Raw genomic sequence first — 16,731 nt, 5'->3', positions numbered from 1 at the left:
GATAATCAGGCTCATTACCTTCCCTTACCAGAATAGGGAGTTCACCAGACCTCAGTGACGAAGGGGAAAATGAACTCACAACAGTATCCCATCCGGGCCCGGGGAGTTATCAATTTTAGTGATTTTTAGATGCCGTCGTACTTCCTGCTGGGTTAAACAGGTGACATTTAATGGAGAATTTTTATCCCTGATCATGTTATCCGTTATGGGATTTTCTTGTGTAAATACTGTTGAAAAAGTCATTTAGCATATTGGCCTTTTCCTCATCCACCACTTCACCCAGACTATTTTTAAGGGGGCCAACACTATCATTTTTTAGCTTCTTACTATTTATGTAGTTAAAGAATATTTTGGGATTATTTTTACTTTCTCTGGCAATGAATCTCTCTGTCACAATCTTTGCTTTTTACAGAATTTATTTAATTTTCTGTATTTATTTAATGCCTCATCAATACCTACTTGCTTTAATTCTCCAAATGCTTTATTTTTATCTCTTATTGCACCCCTTACAGCTCTATTTAGCCATAGTGGTTTCCTCCTATTTCTAGCATGTTTATTCCCATACGGTATATATTGTGCACAGGTCCTATTCAGGATGCTAATACACGTCTCCCATTTTTTTGTGTATTTTTTATGTCTCAGGATATCGTCCCAGTTAATTGCACCAAGATCAATTCTCATCCGTTGGAAATTTGCCTTCCTGAAGTTTAGTGTCCTTGTAACCCCTCTACTACACATCTTATTAAAGGATACATGAAAACTTATTAATTTGTGATCACTATTACCCAAGTGACCCTCAACCGTTAGGCTGTGTGCCCACGATGTGATTTTTAAGCGTTTTTGCCGCGATTTTCGGCGCGAAAACGTTTAAAAAAACTCGTACAGAACGCACCCCATGCATTCCTATGGCATTCCGCACATGCTGTGCCAATGCTGCGTTTTTTTCCACGGCGGAATAGCATCGCGGAAAAAAAACACAGCATGCTAATTCTTTTTTGGGGAATCGCAAAGAATTGCCGCGATTCCGCACCCATAGAAATGCATGAGAACCGCTTACTTCCCGCATGTGGCTGGCAGTTGCCAGCTGCACATTTAGATCCAGTATCTGGGCTTCCAAATGCACAAAGTGCTCACATCTCGCACAGCAGTATGCACCCTCGACCGGCTGTTCAAGGATTTCATAAATGCGGCAAGAAGTGCACTGGATGGCATTGGCAACAGTGGAGCACATCCTAATGGGGATTGCACCAGACAATAAGATAAGCAAAAATAAATAACAAGTATTAATAAAATATAACAGCAATTCAGTAATACCTCCCTTGGAAACTCCCTGAATCCAAAGTCACTGAATCACAAGTCACACACTTACTACAGTTCGCACTTACGCTCAGGTCACACTCCGCTCGTTCACACTCGCTCAGGCAGAAGATTTAAAAGATTTTTTTTTTACCCTTTTACCAGCACACCACCCTGCTGTTCAATGCACTTCCAAAAGGAGTTGAGCCCCAACCAGCTGCCCATTATAAACACTTAATTATGAACTCCCACCCTTATTTAACCCCTTGTGAATATAGTTACACCTCAAGATTTAAATGCAATATAGTTAACCCTTAACTATTTTTAACAGATCCGGCAAGTGCAAGCCTGTCCAGCTTATCTGTGTAACCCCACTGCCACAAATGATTGGCAACTTTTTGCCTATACACAGTGTACACATGAAGCTGCCAATCAGTGGTGTGGTCAGGGTTATACACAGCTCAGCATTCTGTCCACTGCTAAATACGCTGTACACATGAAGTTGCCAATCAGTGGTGTGGTCAGGGTTATACACAGCTCAGCATTCTGTCCACTGCTAAATACAGGGATTCTGTCAAAACTGCATCAAGAAGTCAAGTAAGTGACATCTGCCCCTAAATCATGCTGCTCTCAGATTACATCTCAAAAACCTGCTGACACATTCTTTTCTGGAGGCTTACTATTAATATATTTACCTACTATTTTTTTCCGGCTGTTCTATATTCCCTAGCTTTACTCCCTGTATCTCTCCTTGATGACGTGCTCTCCCTCAACCATGTGCCAGTGTCAGCCTAAGGCCAGGTTGACAGGAACACTGGCATTCTCCCAAATTATCAATAAGAATGGTTCCATGTCAGGCTCCTTGCATTGGTTGGCATCGTGGACTGGTGCATGAGCTGCCTGCCAAGAAAACAAGCACTGCCTCATCTGCAAAATGGAAAAGGCTTGTGCATGCGGTCATTTATTTTCTGGCCAACTGGTGATGCTGACAGTGCGTTCGTGTTCGGTCAGTGCAGACTGAATAAACAAAGTCAATGGAACCAGCCTAAGAGCAGTCAGTGCCGAAGGTAGTACAATGGACTGATCTCCATTATAAGGGGATATTCAAGAATTAAGAATTGTCTTATACAACAAATACATTACATTCAAAATGTTCCACTACCCCCACCAAACACCCAGGTACAGCTTTGTGATATCTATTATAACAAGGGGTAAGTTACTTAATTTGACAAAATCTAAAAAGGATAACAGCCGAACGGCCTATAACCCATCATCCAGAATTCAAGGAAGAAATCAACCATGACTCCAGAAAATTGTTATAAAGTTCACCGAGTCTCGAGTGAGACAGAAACAAGATTACAGTGATTAAGGAAGCGCCAAACTACTCAGGTGAATCGAGAAAGGAAAGCAATTTCTCACACAAACCAGTGAAGCGATCACAGAACATCCCATCCTCCTCCCGATACATGAATGTACTACATCACATCTTTCTACCAAATGGAACCTGCAGTATTCACTCATGCTCCTGTTTAATAAATCATCGGCATTATTATGTGCAGTAAAGTTGTGCTGGTACATACAAACAAAATCAGCCTCCATATTTGTACGTAATGTTCGGCATTAAGTATGTAGTGCAGCAGTTAAAGGAAATCTGTCAGCAGGTTTCAGCCATATCAGCTGAGAGCAGCATGATGTATGGGCAGACGCTCTGATCCAGGGATGTGTCACTTACTAGGCTGTGCTATGCTATTTCAATCAAATCAGTGGTTTATTAGCAGGAAATTATTACTAGGTGACTAGGCATTTCATGCCTCCTAGTCCATCCCTGCCCCAACCAGTGATTAGCAGTTGTCAATATACAGTGTCCACAGACTGCTGCTAATAAGTGATGAGGGCAGGGTTATACAGGACTCATCAATCAGAGCTCAACTAGACCTGCGCCAGATAAAACTGTGGTTTTATTACAACTGCTGGCTCAGTGGTTAGCACTGCAGTGCTGGAGTCCTGGGTTCAAATCCCACCAAGGAGAACATCTGCAAGGAGTTTATATGTTCTCCATGTGTTTGCGTGGGTTTCTTCCAGGTAGTACGGTTTCCTCCCAAACTCCAAAGTCATACTGATAGGGAATTTAGATTGGGAACCCATCAGGGACAGCGATAAGGTGTGAAAACTGTAAAGCGCTGCAGAATATGTTAGTGCTAAATAAAAATAAAAATTATTATTATTAACTGTTACACCAGGCAAACTAAGTGATACTGCAGTCGGGGTCCCTGTCCTTATGTAAGAGGGATGACCGCACCGCAGGTTCCTGCATGCCAGGGCCGGAACTGATGAGGCTGCGTGCCCTGTTCCCGGCAGGACCTAACTCCTGTCCAAGGCTAAGGGTTACCAGGGGCAGCTCTGGGCGCGGGAAGAGACAGATGTCGGGAAGGCACAGTGCGCGGCTGAGGAGAGAGAGCTCCTGTTTCGGGGACCAGTGAGAGCAGCGGCGCGCGCCCGGCCATGAGGAAGACGGACAACAGGACAAGAAGCCCGCCGTGTATAGGTTGGCTCCCAGACATCGAGGTGCCAATCGCCCTGGAACACTGAGTGCCAAGCGTGAGCCGCCTGACAGAGACTAAGACGTGGAGCGGGGAATGCTTCCTGAATCCCGGGGCATATTCGTCAAGCCTCGCTTAATTTTGACAGGAATGTGGCCTATACATTGCCTGCCATCGGAGTCTCCTTACTGAGGACTCCAAGGGACGTTTCATAGTCTCAACGTTGCCAGCCGGTAACATCATTGCCTTCTTCAGGACCCCACCGGATCTACGTTGTGCTGACGGCTGTTGCTGCCGTCATTTGCTCCAGGACCTATTCTGACAGGAATACGTCTGATTGATAAGTGACTCTTTTGAGAACAGATTCACTCGTTATTCCTACGTTGATTTCCCCTCAACCAAACCCCTGTATTTCCTGAACTGCCCATTATTTACCCATCTCCCTGAGTGGAGTAACTCCCTGTTTTATTAAAACCTGTTAACCCTTAATCAACACATTAATTTTTCAGAGATGGGGCAGAAGCATGCAAAAGGGAGCAGGAGCAGGGGACCATAGCCTTGGCAAGGATGGTCCGGAGCCGCAAAGTATCTATCCTGAACGAAGAAGAGCCGGAGTGGTCCCGTGAATTATGGCAGGGAATGTGAAAAATGTGAGCAAAAATCTGGAGCCTGAAGATGGCCCTTGCTACAGTCTTGGAGTCCAATGCCTTACCCTGAGGTAACTCACAGCAAAAGATGAAAAAAGTTAGAGGAAAAGTGCGGAGCACGAAGAAAACTTCAGCAGCAACTTCAGAATTTAACCCCATATCATGGGGTAAAGAGCGAATGCAGAGGGGGTATGTTTCCCGTAAAAGCCGGTGATCTTGATCAAAGCGCTCACCAGACAGGCGCAAAAGTGGGTGTTAGACATGTGGAAGAATGGGACACCTGTCCAGAAGTTGCCCTAGCCGAGACAACGGACGGCAAAAATCCGCTCAAACCTCCGTAGATCCGGAGAGAACGCCACCCCTGGAAGAAATGGTATGACAAAAGAGAGGAGCCGCACCCAGAGCCAGACAGAGCCACGACGTCGGATGTGAGAAGTGAGGGAGAAGGCGTTGTCTGCCTACAGTAAGATGTATGCGGTACTCAGGCGTGTGAAGGCGAATCTGGTGAAATGCCAAGTTGGACCCAATGGTCCCGTGTGTGACTCAACCTGAAGGGGAACAAGTGCCAGGTGTTCCTGAAACGGCAACTCCCACGGTTCCCGATTGTGAAGAGGAAGAGCCACTTACTACGTTCCCTGGACTGGATAGTTTACTGCCTGCCAGCCCATGGGATCCTGACCAAATGGAAGAGATGCAAAGTGTACCTCAGGCATTTCCTCCTGCAGCTGTTGATTACAAAGAGGAAGAATCTCTTGAATCGCCAGATGTTGACCCAGAAGTGAAACAGGCTCCAGAGATGGCTGCTTCATTGAACTCGGACGTACTCCTGCCTCCTACGACCCAACATGACTCTACCACTCAATCTGAAGCTCTGTGTACCCTTAACGAGCAAATCCAAGAGGAGCCTCAAAATACTCAGTGTGACCATGCTGGTGATTCGCCCCTGCGGAATGCACAGAACAATTCCCTTTGGCCGAGTGTGGTGCAAGAGAGGAAGAACTGGATATGAAAACTGTGGGCATCTGTACATAGAAGGACACGAAGAATTCTTTCCCATGGAATGGTGAGCTAAAGGGGGAGAGTGTAAGGGGGACGACAGCACCGCGGGTACCTGCGTGCCGGGGCCGGAACTGATGAGGCTGCGTCCCCTGTTCCCGGGGGAGCTTGAGCCGGCAGGATCTTCCTCCTGTCCGAGTGGGCGGTACTAAGAGTTACCAGGGTACCAGGGGCAGCGCTGGGCGCGGGAAGAGAGAGTTGGTGGGAAGGCTCAGCACTCGGCTGAGGAGAGTGAGAGAGCTCCTTTTTCGGAGACCGTTAAGAGCAGAGGCGCACGCCCGACCTTGAGGGAGAAGGACCGCAGGGACTGACGAGAAACCCGTCGTGTACAGATTGACTCCCAAACATTGAGGTGCCAATCTCTCTGGAACAGTGAGTGCTGAGAGTGAGCTGCCTGACAGAGACTGGGACGTGGACCTGGGGACTGCTTCCTGAATCCCCGGGGCATATTTTGTCAAGCCTCGCTTAATTTTGGCAGGACTGTGGCCTATACATTTGCTGGCCACCGGAGTCTCCTTACTTAGGACTCCACGTTTCCAAGACTCAACGTTGCCAGCCGGTACCGTATCATCGCCTTCTTCAGGACCCCACCATATCTACGTTGTGCCGACGGCTGTTGGTGCTGTCATTTACTCCAGGACCTATTCTGACATGAAAACGTCTGATTGATAAGTGACTCTTTTGAGACATTTCACTCGTTATTCCTACGTTGATTTCCTCTCAACCAAACCCCTGTATTTCCTGAACCACCCATTATTTACCCATCTCCCTGAGTGGAGTAACTCCCTGTTTTATTAAAACCTGTTAACCCTTGGTCTTCCTCCTGTCTGTCACTGCATCTGCCAGCCTGCTCACACTTACAGCTGTCAGACTACACAGCAGAAATCTGCAGATTACCTTTAAACGTGGGTTTCACTGTGCTAGATTTTTGGATGATATACCAGGATACAATGGAAAAATAACATTAAAGAGGAGGCTGAGAAGTCGTTGTAGTAGGAGTATGTATAGCACTTCATATCGAAACAAATAATACATGTTAGAGCAAGATCCTTTACTAAAATAATGCATGAAAATTGTTATTAAGTCAACTAATGTAAGAGTAATATCTACTGTTGATTGTTCTCTGTGTCACCAAATAATTCAACATTGGTCATAAAGAAAGTCGTCTGGTCGTCTGACTCAGACCTATGGAGCTTTCAGAACCAATGTAAGTGAATTGGCTATATATATATATGCCATAACTATAGTTTAAAGAACTAATGTAAGTGAATATGCCAATTCAGATGGACATGAACAGATTGTCCACGAGATTTGAAAAAAAAAAAAGCACACATTTTCAGACAATACTCACCCATAAACCTCAGTGAGTGCATAAAAACTTTTCAGTATGTCATTTGCTTCAATAAATAGTCACAATTTATTCCTGGTGATACATATACAATAAAAAAATTATATTGGGGTACTGTTTTAGCCAGAAAAATCAATGTAAATACTTTTATGCTCAAAAGAGACTAAAGTATTCTAGGAGTGATACCTTTATTGGCTAACCAGAAAAAAAGTTATAATTTGCAAGCTGAAGCTTTTTGGGGCACAGAGGCCTCTTCATCAGGCAAGTCTACAATTAAATGACTGACACAACAGCACAAGACATTACAACAGCACATTAGTGCGCCCCATTGTTCCCAAGCACAAACGGCTCATTGTAACCTCTTAATGTTATGTTCGTGTCAGTCGTTCATAATGACATGATGTCAAGTTAGCGCCTGGAGACACAGCACCAACTTTTCTGGAACGGCGCCGGTCCAGGAGTATATGGATTTATTATTTTACATGGGGCACTGTAGCATTTAAGAAGGGACTGTCCAATAGTATACAGACCCTTTAATGGTTTAGAGACATTTTAACAATGCCAAAACAAACAGAATAATTAAAGCCTTCATAAAGAAAAGGTCATTATACCTTATGTCTCCCCCCAAAAGTTCCTTTAACAACTTATTTGTGTGTACATTTACATATATAACTTTAATTAGAAAAGTGCACCTAGTAAACTAAGTGATACATCATTGGAATCAGGGTCTCTTTCTATATATCTATATAATTGTTACCACCCACCTTTCGTGTCTACCTCTTTCCTCATAGACTGTAAGCTTCTGAGCAGGGCCCTCATTCCTCTTGGTATCTGTTATAATCTATGTGATTATTGTTATGCTGTAATGTCTATTGTCTGCACAAATCCCCTCCGAAATGTAAAGTGCTGCGGAATATGTCAGGGCTATAGAAATAAAATGTATTATTATTATATTATATATCATGCTGATCAGTAGCAAAAACCTGCTGACATATTCCATTTAAAAAGTATTTTCCTTGATCTTTCTGGCACACACAGTTCCACAATTTACCATTTCAAGTCTTAAGATCCTTTACCATTAAAGCGGACGTCACTTGCCCACTCTTCCAGTAAAGCCCACCCATGGTTTCCATAACAGTATGCAAGTATGCAGAGTACAATACACACAAGGACTGAGGTATTGATGTGCTAAGAAGCTCCCAGCTCACAACATTTTGTGGTCTATAGTAGTTCCATATGACAAGATGTTTCAGCACAGACATTTCCCATCACTAGTGCTGCAGAGAAGAGTCAGCAGTGATTCCCCGATAATGTGCATCACGTGAGAAACTTAAGAGGAGCATTAGATATGCAATTTGCACAAATCAATTTGTAGAAGGGCTCAATGTCAAAAATAGCAAAACATCAATATTATATTGATTACCTTGCTCAAGTCGGAAGCAAAGTGATCTCTTTGCTGCTTCGATCTCAGGACTTGGATGATCCAGAACTTGCCTGCACCATTCCAATGGGCTGAGAGCAGACTCAAAAGATTTATGCCTCTTAGTGGGGGACACATAAAGCCTGGAAGAGACAAAAAGAAAACCGTTTGTAATTTATAACCACGCAATCCTATAAACAATAGGATATACACATATGATGGTTCGGATGTGTGGACTATTGTGATGGTGCTCGCCTTCTATTTCTGGACTATAAACAATAGATCAATTACAATTCTGGGGAAAACTCTTTAACTCAAATCTTGAAAACGTAGTTTTAATCTGATACATGCCCCTGATGAAGCCTTGGGTGAAACGTGCGTTGGGGCTGGTGGGCCAGCACATGTACACTCTACCCCGGTACATTCACATTCCATCTTTGATGTAAGTGTTAGACTTGGAACTATCTTCTAGCTAAAAATTGTTTAGCAATAGTCATTGCTTCCTTTTTTTCTTTGAATAAGGGTATTTGGTTAGAAGCCATAATGTTGATACGCCCTGCTATAAAATACATATATGAAATAGTTCTCTGCTAAGTTTATTTGCATGCATGCTGGCACCACCTTTTTCAGGAGGGCTCTGTTTGTGTCTTATTTATGTTTGTTCATTGATATTCTTGTAAAAATATTGAAATAAAATACTATGTTTTATGAGACATATTTTGCACTCAGTTTTCTCATGTTGGTCAGCTGTGTCTGACCGTGTCCTAAAAGCAATCTGGAATGAAATACCATCTCAGATATCATGGAACTTAGGACAGGGCAGGTCACTTTCACAACTGGCCTGAAGCACTGAGATGATGGTACAGATACGTTATAAAATATAGGTATAAGATCCTATTTCCCCTACAAAACACAAGATTGGTTACCTTCCTGCCGCATCACAAGTTCAGCTTGTTACACATCCTGAATGTTGCGCTAATCTAAAGGCTCTGCATACAAAGAATGTTTTACTCAAGTCTTGACCCAGTTACAGAGGTCTTTTCTGAAGAAAAGCAACAATAGCCTGAAAGGATTCAGCAATGGAGAAGAAAACAAGTAAAAGTAGGTTACAGGCTAGAGAACGTTCAAGGCTCTGTTCACATGTCTGTCTGGTCTGTTTAAAGAGGTTGGCCAGTCCTTTTTTCTTATTGATGGCCTATCCTTAGTATAGGTCATCAGTATCTGACCAATGTGGGTGGGACACATGGCACCCTCGCCGATCAGCTGTTACCAGCAGCACCATCAACTGCAAGCTTTCAGACGCTGCCAGAACACACCAGCTTCATCAAAACTGTAGTAGCCCCAGCCAGGTCCTGGAGACATGCCCCCTACTCATTGGTATGGGGGTGGATCTGTAGTACCCAGCCGCGGTCACTACAGAAATTTCCAGCCGCCGCCGCTGGCAACAGCTATTCAGTGTGGGTGAAAGGTGTCGCACCACCAACAATCAGATATTTAGTGGTCAACTTCTTTAAACAGGATAGACATGTGAACAGAGCCTAGGAAGTTCTCTAGACTGTAACCTACTTTTACTTGTTTTCTTTTGCATTGCTGAATCCTTTTAGGTTATTGATGCGTTTCTTCAGAAAAGATCTCTGAAAGTGGGCTTAAGTAAAACATACACACAACATTTCGATTAGATAAGGGTGGGCTATCAATAACCAAAGTAGCGGCCATTCCCTTTAATAGATAACAGAAGTCATTATATAAATCCAACTTCCGTCAGTAAGGTATTAGCGGGATCATCTCTCTTTTCCCTTGTTAGTGGTGTGTTTTGTGTTATTAATACAAACTAACAATATCATAAATGTTTATCGCTTCATGTTCAAATCTGGACAACGAAGCTACACGAGGCAAGGTCAAAGACTGTACAACGCTGCAATCTTCCTATAACAATGGAGGCTTTATACAAGCGGGGAAGTGACACTTTTTATGTATATATATATCTAGCACTGTAAGCTGGGAAATAACAAAAACAGAATATTATATGCTAAAGTCTATTAGAAGGAAACGGAGAGCAACTAGTTGTCCAAGGTAGGAGGTGTGAGGCGATGGCTCTCAGGAGTAAAACGGGTCCGCAGCAGTTTTTGCTGCGGTGTACAGTACCATTATTCCTTATGGGAATACAAAACCGCAGTGCAGACGGTGCAGATTTTTCCGCGAGGTTTTTCTGCGGTTTTGAAACCGCAGAAAGAATTGACATGTCAATTATCTCTGCGGATTCCGCTGCGGTTTGCCATCTCCTCCATTGTGGAGATGAAGAACCGCAGGGCAGAACCGCAGAGCAATCCGCAGGTAAAACCGCAGGTCTTTTGACCTGCAGATTTACCTGCGGATTTTACAAAATCTGCACTCCAATCCGCAGCGTGTGCACGTACCCTAAGTGGAAAAGTATAATAGAAACCCGTCACCACTTATGCATTATTGACTTACAAAAAAAATTATTTTAAATACAGACCAAAATACTCTAGTATGAATGTAGCCCAAGACTATGAAAGATTTTATTTTCTTTTTACTATATAAATGTTTTCCACAAGTCCCAGCCCAATGCAGAGCTAATCACTAGATTAAGAGGATTTCTCCTGCTACAATCCTAAATTGGTAATAAAGAAATTACCCTGCAGCTGCAAAACTAGATCTGCTTAACTTTCACATGGGTCATTATTATCATTATCGCGGTCTGATCCAGCAAATCAACAAGAAAAATTGCACAAAATTCACGTGGGGCAGATATACCGCCTATTTTCCATGTGAATTATTAGGGGAAAAATCCACAGCACGTGATATAGTAGAAGGATTATGTATGAGGTTTTACCAAATGTTATCTACATGTTGGGTAAAGGAAAATTAACCTAAGGTGCACATTGTAAATCTGTGAATTTAAAGCACCACCCCAGTGTTTTGTTTTTTTATTGCATAGTTGGAGAGGTGCTTTAAGGGCTCGCTCACACTTGCACTGTAATAGGACAAGTGCAATCCAATAAAAGAAAGAAAAAAAAAAAAGCTGGCCCAATGTTAAACCATGGGGCAGCTCACATCTGCGATTATTTTCTCATGCCAAAACGGCATGCGAAAACAATCATAGCATGCTGAAGTTGGCACCGAGAATTGAATCGCACTCACTCACACAAGTCTATGGGTGCGTGTAAAACATTGCACTGCACTCGGATATCACCTGAGTGCAGAGAGATTCTCGCGGATGCCAGGAATGGAGAAGTTAATTTCTCCATCTTTTCCGCATCTGTGTTCTGATTCTCGCATGTGAGAGGATCAGAGAACAGACACTCGGCTCCCGCTCAGAGCAGAGCATCTGTTGCCATACGCTAATTTTACTCCTGCCTCAATGTAAGTCCCCTGCCCAGTCTCATACTCACCTGTTTCCTTCAGTCTTTTCCATTGTCACTCCGGTCCGTCTCCGAAGAAAAGTGACCTACCGGTGCGCTCCAATGTCTGCTGGAGCACGTAGAAGGTCACTTTTTAATACAAGTCTAATGCCGGGGTCACACTTGCGAGTGCAATGCGAGAAACTCGCCTCAATACCCGGCACTGCCGCCGTTACTCAGGACCGGAGTGTGTGGCTGCATAGAAATACACACAGCTGCACACTCTGGTCCAGAGTGCAGGCGGCAGTGCCGGGTATTGAGGAGAGTTTCTCACTTTGCATTTGTAAGTGTGACCCCGGCCTAAGGGTGTGTGCACATGTTGCGGATTCTGCTGCGGAATTGTCTAAATTCGCAGGTAAATCAGCAGGTCAAAAGACCTGGGGTTTATCTGCAGATTTTCTGCAGTTTAGCCTGTGGTTTGACACCTGTCACGGAGCAGGTGCTAAACCGCTGCGGAATCCGCACAAAGAATTGACATGCTGCGGTTTTGAAACCACGGAAAAATCCGCACCATGTGCACTGCGGTTTTCATTTTCCATTGCTTTTATTGGTACTGTACACCTCAGCAGAATCCGTATCATGTGCACACAACCTAAGGGTATGTGCACACACTGCGGATTGGGTGCAGATTTGGCCGCGTGGATTTTGTAAAATCCGCAGGTAAATCTGCAGGTCAAAAGACCTGCGGTTTTACCTGCGGATTGCTCTGCGGTTTTGCCCTGCGGTTTTTCATCTCTACAATGGAGGAGATGGCAAACCGCAGCGGAATCCGCAGAAAGAATTGACATGTTAATTCTTTCTGCGGATTGAAAACCGCAGCAAAACTCCACACCGTCTGCACTGCGGTTATCGTTTTCCATAGGCTATAAAGGTACTGTACACCACAGCGGCCAAATGCGCTGCGGAACCGCAGCAGAATCCGCAGCGTGTGCACACACCCTAAGAGTCTTGTTCTGACTCAGACTTGCATTGAGAGCTTGTGACGTATCTTCTAATTTCCAGCCAGTCAGAAGCTGCGCTCAAAAGATGGTGCCTCATGACCGAAGCAGCCTCGGTAATAGGTGGAGCCGCTGGTAGAAGTATATCAGAAAGAGGGCAGGGGGCTTATACAATTAGGACACGCTCAGTATTTGGTCAGTATTTTTCATGAGTATTTGTATCAGGAGTGGAACAATCAGAGGAAAAGTATTATAGAAATATTTGCACCACTTCTGCATTCCTCACCTACTCCTGGTTTGGACTTACAAATACTGGTATAAAAAACTGACCAAATACTGAACGTGTGAACGTGGCCTTGAAGTGCCACTCCAGCACTGAAACAAAACCCCGAGTGAGTGGTGCTTTAAGCGGCAAAGTTTCATACAGCATTTCATCCTCCACAATGCGCAGGGTAAAATAAGAAGCGACTCTGCAGCAAAATCTGTATTTAAAGGGATTTTCCAAGAAGAAGAGTCTGAAGATGCTCTATGTGACTGCAGGGTGCCAAAGCATGGCCGTGTCCAACGCGCACATGATTACAATTCCGCTATATACCCTGCGTGCACTGCCACGTGACTGCACCTAAGCAATTTGCATGGCTGTGGTCATTGCTGACTAGACTCTTCTCTGCTCCTCTCAAGGATTCAAACTCGTGAATCAAATGCTTCTGTTTTTCATCCAGAAGAAAAACAAAAAGACAGTCTTTCCATCTTCATGATGTTGCGCATATGTCTATACTTCATGTCGATAGTCAATATGTCGGTTTCTGACATCCATTTTTTACTTCCACAAATTAAACAAACAAAAAAAATAATGGATCTGTTAAAAGCAGATGCCAGACAGGTTGTCAGTATTGCCCTCATGTTTCCCTTGGTGCGTATGCTATCCATTTTACGCACTGATAGCATACAGATCAAAAACAGTTGTCTGAACTTGGCCAAAGGGCTCATTCACAGGTCAGTTATTTTTTCACACAAGAAAAAAGGTACGAGGTTTGTTAGGGTCTTCGATCACAGTCATTAGAGTGTCGCACGTGAAAAACTAACTTCTGAATGATCCCTAACTCATACAGATTGCCCGGTCTGTAGCTGAATGGAAGCCCCGAGAACCATCTCCTACCTCCTGGCATCCGCAGCTCTTCTTTGATAGGCCGGCCGTGCCATATACCACATGGGCATCAAGCCAAGCTGGCGAATCCAAACAAGAACCATGGATGTCATAAAGTAAGGGGCAATTCTCAGGGCTCCTGCCCAGAGGCCAAAAATTACTAACCTGACCAATGAACCGTGGCCACCAAATTCTTTTGAATCAGTTCTAGAATATACCCTCACTGCTCTTTATTCCAAGAGCAAAAATCACCCAAAAAAACTCAGAATGCCTCCGATACGGCCTGGTGTGCATTTCACATGTCCAGATGTCCTCTGCTAATGAACTGATCCAGTAGCTATATCCCATTACCTAGACAGACTAACATGGATTTTCACTCGTATGCGTCTGTGTGGTTAGAAAGCATGGCAGGAAAGACGAGCAACAAAGTGCCAATCATGGGTGCGTGCCGCAGACACGTATAGGGTGATCTGCTCTGCAGGTGTCTGATGAAGGTACCGTGTTAGTGAAGGAGGACACACCTCACATGCAGCTGGTATCTAAAGACCATTTACTAAAAGGATTGCCATTTCCTGACTGCTCCCAGGAAAAAATAACTCATGCCAGGCCTTGAATACAGATTAGGAGGCGATCCAGAGATGCACCCTATAAATACCAGCTTTCTGCACTGCATAGGACTAAGGCGATGGTGTGATACAAAACAAAACACCCCCGTCCCGGCCCACCAATCCCATGCAGCATACTACGAAAAACAGATGACGGTCGCCATTCAGAATAAATAAATGGGCGCTGCATACGATGCAATGTGGGGCTGCAGAAAACCATTTATAGAAAGCAAAGCATGTGAAGCCGCTCGGGGAGACTAAGCTGTGATAATCCTATTGCCTGGAACAGATTGTGTCCTGGGGCTGAGCAGTAATCGGGGAATCCTCTGGGGCTAATAAAGGCCATTCCCCAGTGCAGACCACCCCCCCAAACTGCAGATGTACCAGAGGCAAAGGAGACAAGCAGCCCCATGTAAAAGCACATCTGTAACTGGCTGCAGTCCCAGAACATGCAGCTACCTCACTGCCACCTAATCTGCAGTCGTGCCCCCCAGTGCCCCCCAGTAAGCACGTCACCAGCAGCCCCATGCCAGGATTACCAGGTGTCTTCCTCTTCACTACAATACCCATCTTCCAGGTCCAATATGTCCACCTCGTCCAGGATGGTGGCACCGGGATTGCAGCCGGCGGGCAGTGGCCCCTCGGTGGCACTCAGGCAGGACAGCTGGGGTCTGTAGTAGCCGAGATTGTCTGGAGGGTACAGGCTGCCCCCGATGGAGGAGGTGCAGAGCAGCGTGGGCACCGGGCTGGGCAGGCAGAGAGCGGCGGGCCGTGCCAGGGCAGGAGCCGCCAGCAGGCATGTCCCGGGCGGATGCATTGCCGGAGGCGGCAGGTGCGGGCTGGCAGTGCAGGTGCTCACGGCGCTCGCCCGGTTCCTCAGCTGCTCGTTCTGCTTCTCCAGCTTCCTCACCAGCTCCTGCAGCTTCTTCACCTCCAGCTCCGCGTTCACCACCATGCCGTTAGTGCCCGCTGTGGTGCCGCACTTCACCTCCGCCATGGCAGATGCCGGCTCCGGGCTCTCAGTCAGGGACGCTGATGGTTGCTGCACTTGTGCTCAGGCTGCATCCTCCTCTGCTCGGAGTGGATGCGCCTCCTGTCAGCGCTGGGAATATTGATGCGAGCGCCGGCTCCCTCCCACTAATGCTGAGAGAGGGGGGGACACAATGGGAACAAAGAGAAGCCGGGCTCGTGGGACGGAGAGGAGCCCACCAGAGCCGAGGAAGGGGCCACTGCTAGGGCCAAACCCCACTGGGCATGGAAGGACCACCGCCGCCAGGGATGGGCAGAGCACCAGGCACAGCAGGGGAGGCTCAGTGGGCTAGCGAGCCAGCAGTGCTGTGAGTACAGGCTGCAGCAGGGGAGGCTCAGTGGGCTAGCGAGCCAGCAGTGCTGTGAGTTCAGGCTGCAGCAGGGGAGGCTCAGTGGGCTAGTGAGCCAGCAGTGCTGTGAGTATAGGCTGCAGCAGGGGAGGCTCAGTGGGCTAGCGAGCCAGCAGTGCTGTGAGTTCAGGCTGCAGCAGGGGAGGCTCAGTGGGCTAGCGAGCCAGCAGTGCTGTGAGTACAGGCAGCAGCAGGGGAGGCTCAGTGGGCTAGTGAGCCAGCAGTGCTGTGAGTACAGGCTGCAGCAGGGGAGGATCAGTGGGCTAGCGAGCCAGCAGTGCTGTGAGTTCAGGCTGCAGCAGGGGAGGCTCAGTGGGCTAGCGAGCCAGCAGTGCTGTGAGTACAGGCTGCAGCAGGGGAGGCTCAGTGGGCTAGCGAGCCAGCAGTGCTGTGAGTTCAGGCTGCAGCAGGGGAGGCTCAGTGGGCTAGCGAGCCAGCAGTGCTGTGAGTACAGGCTGCAGCAGGGGAGGCTCAGTGGGCTAGCGAGCCAGCAGTGCTGTGAGTTCAGGCTGCAGCAGGGGAGGCTCAGTGGGCTAGGAGCCAGCAGTGCTGTGAGTACAGGCAGCAGCAGGGGAGGCTCAGTGGGCTAGTGAGCCAGCAGTGCTGTGAGTACAGGCTGCATCAGGGGAGGATCAGTGGGCTAGTGAGCCAGCAGTGCTGTGAGTATAGGCTGCAGCAGGGGAGGCTCAGTGGGCTAGTGAGCCAGCAGTGCTGTGAGTATAGGCTGCTGCAGGGGAGGCTCAGTGGGCTAGCGAGCCAGCAGTTCTCTGAGTACAGGCTGCAGCAGGCGAGGCTCAGTGGGCTAGCGAGCCAGCAGTGCTGTGAGTACAGGCTGCAGCAGGGGAGGATCAGTGGGCTAGTGAGCCAGCAGTGCTGTGAGTATAGGCTGCAGCAGGGGAGGCTCAGTGGGCTAGTGAGCCAGCAGTGCTGTGA

The 16,731-nt window shown here is 46.4% G+C and overlaps 1 protein-coding gene across 5 annotated transcripts in view; it reads right to left on the bottom strand.

The window, feature by feature from the left end:
• The window catches only part of SLAIN1 (SLAIN motif family member 1), a 96,473-nt gene extending 80,798 nt beyond the window's left edge, over window positions 1–15,675 (bottom strand). Inside the window, exons 1-2 of one of the 5 annotated variants that reach the window (XM_073580426.1) lie at window positions 14,959–15,675; window positions 8,311–8,450 (exon numbers count right to left, since the gene is read on the bottom strand). In XM_073580426.1, the coding sequence (XP_073436527.1) occupies window positions 8,311–8,450; window positions 14,959–15,416 (598 nt within the window). In that variant the 5' untranslated portion in view covers window positions 15,417–15,675. Of the gene's footprint in view, window positions 1–8,310; window positions 8,451–11,720; window positions 11,873–14,165; window positions 14,309–14,682; window positions 14,781–14,958 lie in introns of those variants that run through there. The other 4 variants (XM_073580425.1, XM_073580427.1, XM_073580429.1 and 1 more) reach the window with 4 other exon arrangements.
• Window positions 15,676–16,731: the final 1,056 nt, after the last annotated feature.

Source organism: Dendrobates tinctorius, unplaced genomic scaffold, assembly GCF_039654945.1.
Source record: "Dendrobates tinctorius isolate UK_male_01 unplaced genomic scaffold, ASM3965494v1 ptg000064l, whole genome shotgun sequence".
NCBI classification, from domain to species: domain Eukaryota; kingdom Metazoa; phylum Chordata; class Amphibia; order Anura; family Dendrobatidae; genus Dendrobates; species Dendrobates tinctorius.
The sequence above is the reverse complement of the archived record's forward strand: the minus strand, read 5'-3'. Positions and strand labels throughout refer to the sequence as shown.